General features: G+C 39.0%; 1 protein-coding gene across 1 annotated transcript in view; it reads right to left on the bottom strand.

Moving 5' to 3' along the window:
- NFATC3 (nuclear factor of activated T cells 3) overlaps positions 1-7,455 on the bottom strand; it is a gene marked incomplete at its 5' end in the record, with an annotated part of 113,526 nt that overhangs the window by 68,371 nt on the left and 37,700 nt on the right. The window contains one exon of the mRNA XM_023518917.1: positions 3,295-3,494. Coding sequence (XP_023374685.1) covers positions 3,295-3,494 — 200 coding nt within the window. The remainder of the gene's footprint in view (positions 1-3,294; positions 3,495-7,455) is intronic.

Below are 7,455 nucleotides of genomic sequence, written 5' to 3' on the forward strand. Positions count from 1 at the left end.
TTTTTTGGTTGCAGCCATCATTGTTGTTTGGCGGGCCCAGGCTGGATTTGAACCTGCCACCTTAGGTGTATGTGGCTGGTGCCTTAGCCACTTGAGCCACAGGCACCGAGCCCCAAAAGGAATTTTTAAGCCACTTAATATTTTCATCTTCATAAAGACACGAAATAAATTTCACACAAAAAACCCAAAAAAACAATTTGGGGCTTAACACCCGTGGCTCAGTGAGTAGGGCGCCAGCCACAGACACTGAGGGTTTGAGCCTGGCCCAGGCCTGCTAAACAACAATGATAACTACACCCAAAAAATAGCCGGGCATTGCAGCGAGCATCTGTGTCCCAGCTACTTGGTAGGCTGAGGCAAGAGAATCACTTGAGGCCAAGAGTTTGAGGTTGCTGTGAGCTGTGATGCCGCAGCACTCTACTGAGGGCAGCATAGTGAGACTCTGTCTATAAATAAATAAGGTTCAGCACCCATAGCACAGTGGTTACAGTACTAGCCACATACATGGAGGCTGATGGGTTTGAATCTGGCCTGGGCCAGCTAAGCAACAATGACAACTGCAACAAAAAAAATAGCTGGGCATCGTGGCAGGTGCCTATGGCACCAGCTATTTGGGAAGCTGAGGCAAGAGAATTGCTTAAGCCCAAGAGCTTGAGGTTGCTGTGAGTTGTGATGCCACAGCACTCTACCAAGGGTGACATAGTGAGACTCTGTTTCAACCAAAAAAATAAATAAATAAACTAAGAAATGAAAACAAAAATGCCAAACAACAAAAATCTCATAAGCAACAACGAAAATAAGTATTAAATTCTGTTTAAAACTATAACTATGTATATGTATGTATTTTTGAGATTCTCATAAGGAGCATATAATCTAGATCCCCTGCATATGCAGTTTAAAGAAGGTTTCACAATTTTTTTTTTTTTTGAGACAGAGCCTCAAGCTGTCCCCCTGGGTAGAGTGCCGTGGCATCACAGCTCACAGCAACCTCCAACTCATAGGCTCAAGCGTGTCTCCTGCCTCCGCCTCCCAAGTAGCTGGGAATACAGGCACCTGCCACAACGCCCAGCTACATTTTTGGTTGTAGCCATCATTGTTGTTTGGTGGGCCCAGGCTGGATTCGAACCTGCCAGCTCAGGTGTATGTGGCTAGCACCTTAGCCACTAGAGCCACAGGTGCCGAGCCAGGGTTCACAATTCTATGAGAATCTAATGCTGCTGCTTATCTGACAAGAGTTAAGGCTCAGTGATGCAAGCAATGTGGAGCAGCTGTAAATATAGATGAAGCTTTGCTCACTTACCTTCATGTATATGAATTATTATAATTAATATAAATTGAGCTTGACTGTGAACATCCTAGAAGCAATGCAAGAAGCAAATATTCGTTCAAAGTTTCTATACATCTCTGCTTGTCTGGTAAAGCAAAATCTACCAGGTCATCAAAAACACCAACTTTTTCCCTTTAAGTTGAAAAGACTATGTGTAATAATGATCAACCTAAGAAAAAGTGTCCTTAACAGTGGTTTTTGAGAGTATGAAAAGGTATTCATGTGGCTATTTCTTACACTACCCCTCAAACAAAATTGAGAAATCTTATAATAAGCTTCTAGTGGTTTCCTATTTGATTGAAGTGTAATGCTTTGAATATCCATAGGAATAAATGGAAACATAACCTACAAATTATTCTGTAGGGATCAATTTTTTGAGGTCTTAGAAAAGGATAGTTCAAATCTCAGTTTTAAATCTCTCTCCATAGCTGACTAATCATTTATCTTATGCTCCTGATGCTATGTGGAAAAACGAGCTCCTAGAGTAAAAGGAAGAAGGCTACGTGCATTTTCATTCAGAGGTTATCCCATCTCACCTTATTTGAAAATGTGTCAAACAGGATGCCTGAAGTCAAAATGTTCCTCAAGAAGGAGTTTTGCTCAAGTATCTGAACAAGTACTGGCTGATACTCTAAAGTTCTTTCTATATTACAGAACACCAAAATTTAAGAGTAGAGATTATGAACTGTCAGCCTTTGCCATGAAAGAACTCTGTAGTAGCCCCGCTGTAATGATTTTCTGAACTGGGTTTTTGTGTATTGTCTATTTAAATCAAAGTAGGCAAGTAAAAGATTTTATTTAAATTTATACCAACTTTTCTTGCAGTAAGTAGTTAACAGAGTAAGTTTTTCTTGAGGCGATTCTTATTTCATTATAGCAGAACTGAATCACCAGTTTGTGTCCTCCAGTGTATAATTGGTTTATCTAAAATATTATTTGATAGCTGTGCATTGTGAAGACATCTATAGTCCCAGCTACTCAGGAGGCTGATGCAAGGGCATTACTTGAGCCCAAGACCTACGATGCCACAGCACTCTACCCAGAGCAACAAAGTAAAACTCTGTCTCAAAAAAACCAAAATAAATAAAAATAATAAAATGTTATTTGAATATAAATTTAATAATAAATTAGCTAAAGAACAAATCTAATTTTTATAGAACTATTATTGCAATAGCCTGGGATGGATGTTATTGCCACTTTAAGAAAGGTCTACATAGGTCTGGCGCCTGAAGCACAGTGGTTATGGTACCAGCCACATATACCAAGGGTGGCGGGTTCAACTCTGGCCCGGGCCAACTAAACAACTGCAATAAGAGAAAGATTCTGCCTCAAAAGAGAAAAACACAATTTCCTTAAAGAAACTTAACAATCATAACTACACTGCATCTTTTTTTTTTTTTTGAGACAGAGCCTCAAGCTGTCCCCCTGGGTAGAGTGCCGTGGCATCACAGCTCACAACAACCTCCAACTCCTGGGCTCAAGTGAGTCTCCTGCCTCCGCCTCCCAAATAGCTGGGACCACAGGCGCCCACCACAACGCCTGGCTATTTTTTGGTTGCAGCCATCATTGTTGTTTGGCGGGCCCGGGCTGGATTCGAACCCGCCACCTTAGGTGTATGTGGCTGGCACCTTAGCCACTTGAGCCACAGGCACCGAGCCACTGCATCTTTTTATTTATGGTCTACCCTACCCTATTATATGGCGAGCAACTTAATATTCATATACAGTGTTTTTATCCTTATCACCTTGGATGATGCTTGTGTACAGTCTATTAACATTTATGGAATTGAATTCTTTTCCTGGAAATATGCTAACACCCTTAGGGAATGTAAATTTATTTATATGATATCATTTAGTTAACTTAGAGCAATGTGTATTTTATGTTAATACTTAAAAAAATATACATTTTCTGAAAGGTATTTCAGGGAAAAGAAAGAACTGCCCATTTTAGGGTATGTTTCAAGATACCTGGCTGACATATTATTTTCAGGAAGAAGTGGAATTTCCAGAACTTTTGTGCTGGCAATTATTATCTCTTGGCTTGCAGTAGCAACTGTCTTCCCAGTGATTCGATGCACCTGATAAAATGCATGAGGTCGTAAATATCGATCATCTGCTGTTCCAATAAACATCTGCAAATTTATTGGCTTTTCACTGTAGCCCAGGAGCTAATTAAGAAAACAAACACAGAAAAAGCACAATTCATTATCCATGCATTTTACAATAAGCTTACAATAGTTAAGTTTATCATATCTGTATGATGTACTATTATTTATTTATTTTATTTCTATTTTTTTTTTGAGACAGAGTCTTACTATGTCACCCTCGGTAGAGTGCTATGGCGTCACAGCTCACAGCAATCTCAAACTCTTGGGCTTAACTGATTCTCTTGCCTCAGCCTCCCAAGTAGCTGGGAGTACAAGTGCCTACCACACTATTTTTTGCACGGCTATTTTTTGTTGCAGTTATCATTGTTGATTAATTGTCCCAGGCCAGGCTCGAACCCACCAGCCTCAGTGTCTATGGCTGGCACCATAACCACTGTGCCACGGGTTCTGAGCCTGTATCATGTACTATTATTGATACATAAAATGTTATTTCAAAAATGATGAAAAAGCAAGTAAGATAGAACTCTGGAATATGTTACACAAAGCACGCAGGGTTTTCGTTTTTAGATTTTGAGGAGTACATATCTGGATCAACAAAAATTTTGCAAGGCCTTCTTTCTTTGCTATACACAACACGAAAATGCTGATTCTGTACCCTAGGCAACATTAACTCAGAATAGACCTAAAGACTTCGCTATGCGAAGGTCCTGAACAGGCTATTAAAATCAGAAGTACCTTTAGTAGATAGAATCCGAAAAATTCTATTTCATATGTTACAAACTTAGAATTTCAACTCATTTAACACACCCAAGCTACTCAACATTCTTTGGTACCTACCTTTCACTATTGGTATGTTAAGATGATTACATGGGACTGATGAGATTGACGTAGGGGATGACCAGGAACTGCTGAGGCAAAAACAGCCACCACAGAATGGAGGCAATTAAAAGAAGTAGAGCCTAAAGATATATACAGATAGCACTTTGGAGGATTTAGAAGGCTGAGTAGAACCTATTTGACCCATCTTCCTGCAGATAACAAATATAAACCGGAACAAACGTAAAGAATGACTTGAAAGCATGCAGAATGATAAAAAATAACCAGATACTGAGAATTTGATGCATATGAGAAGGGAATAACACAAGCTGTGTTTTCTGTTTTTATGTTTTCTTAAACTGAGGGAAAACCACAATCCATACCTTATAGCGGAACCGAAACTTCTGTAAAAAAAACCTACAGTCTGAATTGAGGGATCTGGAGAACTGAGTACAGAGTCTGAGACAACCACAACCCTCTGAAGAGTAAGAGGTAAATCCCAGAAAGGAAATAGTCAGAGAAGGGGAGCTCCAAACTATACACATTAACTCTGCCCAAACTTTTGGCTAATCTCTGAACCATGATCAAATAGGACAGACTCCAAGTAGCATAACGAAGACTAAAACAAATGAAATGAGATTTTAAGCTGCCACCAATCACAAACATAGGTTTTCCAGTTTTCCTCTCCAACCGTCTGCTTAAACAAAAACAAATTCAACACTGCTTGGCAGTGAGAGTGTGTATGTGTGTGCGTTTTGTTGAATTTTAGAATTCCTTAATACTAATCCCTTCTCAGGTATATGATTTACAAATATTTTCCCCCATTCTGCATGTTGTCTTTTTATGTTCTCGGTAGTATCCTTTGATACACAAAAGTTCTTAATTTTGATGAAGTCAAATTTGTCTTTTTCTGTTGCTTATGATTTTGGTGTCATTTGGGTAAAATCTTTGCTGAATACACTGAGATAATTTTCCTCAATGTTTTCTTTGAAGAGCTTTATAGTTTTAGCTCTTAAATTTAGGTCTCTGATCCATTTTGAGTCAATTTGTATTTATAAGGTAAGAGTCCAATTTCATTCTTTTGTATGTGGATGTCCAGTTTTCCTAGTACCATTTGTTGAGAAGACTAGTTTTTCTCTATTAAATGATCTTGGTACCCTTGCTGAAAATTATTTGACCTTACACATGAGGGTTTATTTCTGGCCTAGCTATTCTATTCCACTGGTCCATCTTCATACCAGAACCATACTGTTTTTTTGTTGTTTTTTTTTTTTGGCCACGGCTGGGTCTGAACCTGCCACCTCCAATATGTGGGGCTTGCGCCCTACTCCTTTGAGCCAGAGGTGCCACCCACCATACTGTTTTTTAACTACTGTAGCTTTATGGCAAATTTCAAAATTAGGAAGCATGAATTACTCAACTTTTTCTTTTCCAGGAATTTTTTGGCTATTCAAGGTCCCATGGAATTCCATATGAACTTGAGGATTTCCTTTTCCATTTCTGCAAAAATGGCTATTGGAATTTTGTATTGAATCAGTACATACTGTCAGGAGTACAGATCTCTTTAAAGATGATGTCTTCCCATTCTTGGGATTTTTGTAGTTTTCAGCATACAAATCTTAATACCCCATTGGTTATATTCATTCCTAAGTATTTAAATGTTTTTGATGCTATTATACATGGAATTACTTATTAATTTCCCCTTTGGACTGTTCATTGCTAGTATATAGAAACACAACTGATTTGTGTTCATTTTCTATTCTAAAACTTTGCCAAATTTGTCTATATTAGTACTATCTTGAAGATGATTTGGGATTTTCTATGTATGGAATCATGTCATCTATGAATAGAAATGGTTTCACCTTTTTATTTTCAATTTTTATGCTTTTAATTTATTTTCTATTGGCTTACTAAGCTGGCTAGGACTTTCAGCATACTGTTGAAAAACAGTGGTGAAAAGCATCTTTGTTTTATTCCTGAGCTTAGGGGGAAAGCTTTCAGTCTTCCACCATTAAATACATTAAGTTGTGGGTTTTTCATACATGTTCTTGATCATTAAGATCATTTCTACCCTTAATTTGATGAATACTTGTTTTTTAAACCGTGTTGTTTTTCAGTGTCATCTGAGATAACTAGGTTTTTTCTTCTTCATTCTATTTATGCTGCATATTATATAGGTTGATTTTTATATATTGAACCACTCTTGCCTTCCTGGGATAAATCCCATTTGGTTATGGTGTATGATTCTTATAATGTGCTATTGGATTTGGTTGGTAGTATTTTGTTAAGGACTGTCGCAGCTGTATTCATAAGGAATACTGGTTTTCAGTTTTCTTATATCTTTGTCTCTACCACTTGACTTAAAACAAATTTCACGTTCCAAAAGAAACTCCTCTCTCTCTTCAACATATGGAAGCCACCTTTTTTCTATGAGATAATTTAGCATTTTTTTGTTTGTTTGTTTTAGAGACAGAGTCTCCCTTTATTGCCCTCCATAGAGTACCATGACATCACAGCTCACAGCAACTTCTAGCTCTTGGGCGTAGGCAATTCTCTTGCCTCAGCCTCTCGAGTAGCTGGGACTACATGTTCCTGCCACATCACCAGCTATTTTTTTGTTGCAGTTTAGCCAGGGCAGGGCTTAAACCCACCACCCTTGGTATATGGGGCCAGCGCCCTACTCACTGAGCCATAGGCGCCACCCACCACATTTTTTCTTTTGAGACAGAGTCTCACTATGTCACCCTCAGTAGAGTGCCGCGGCGTCACAGCTCACAGTAACCTCCAACTCTTGGCTCAAGCGATTCTCTTGCCTCAGCCTCCCAAGTAGCTAGGACTACATGCGTCTGCCACAACACCCAGCTATTTTTTGTTGTAGTTGTCATTGTTGTTTTAGCTGGACCAGGCCAGGTTTGAACCTGCCAGCCTCAGTGTATGTGGCCGGTGCCATAACCACTGTGTTATGGGCGCCAAGCCAATAATTTAGCTTTTTTTTTTTTTTGTAGTTTTTGGCCAGGGCTGGGTTTGAACCCGCCACCTCCAGCACATGGGGCCAATGCCCTACTCCTTTGAGCCACAGGGGCCACTCAATTTAGCATTTTTAAATCACAGTTATTCTAAAATGTCTCTTTCTGATAACCCCAACAACTAATCTAAGCCATCTTTGGGTCTGCTATCATTGATTGTTTCTCTTTGTAAGGTGGGC

Source organism: Otolemur garnettii, unplaced genomic scaffold (genome assembly GCF_000181295.1).
Source record: "Otolemur garnettii isolate 467f Iridium unplaced genomic scaffold, OtoGar3 scaffold00151, whole genome shotgun sequence".
Lineage (NCBI taxonomy): Eukaryota > Metazoa > Chordata > Mammalia > Primates > Galagidae > Otolemur > Otolemur garnettii.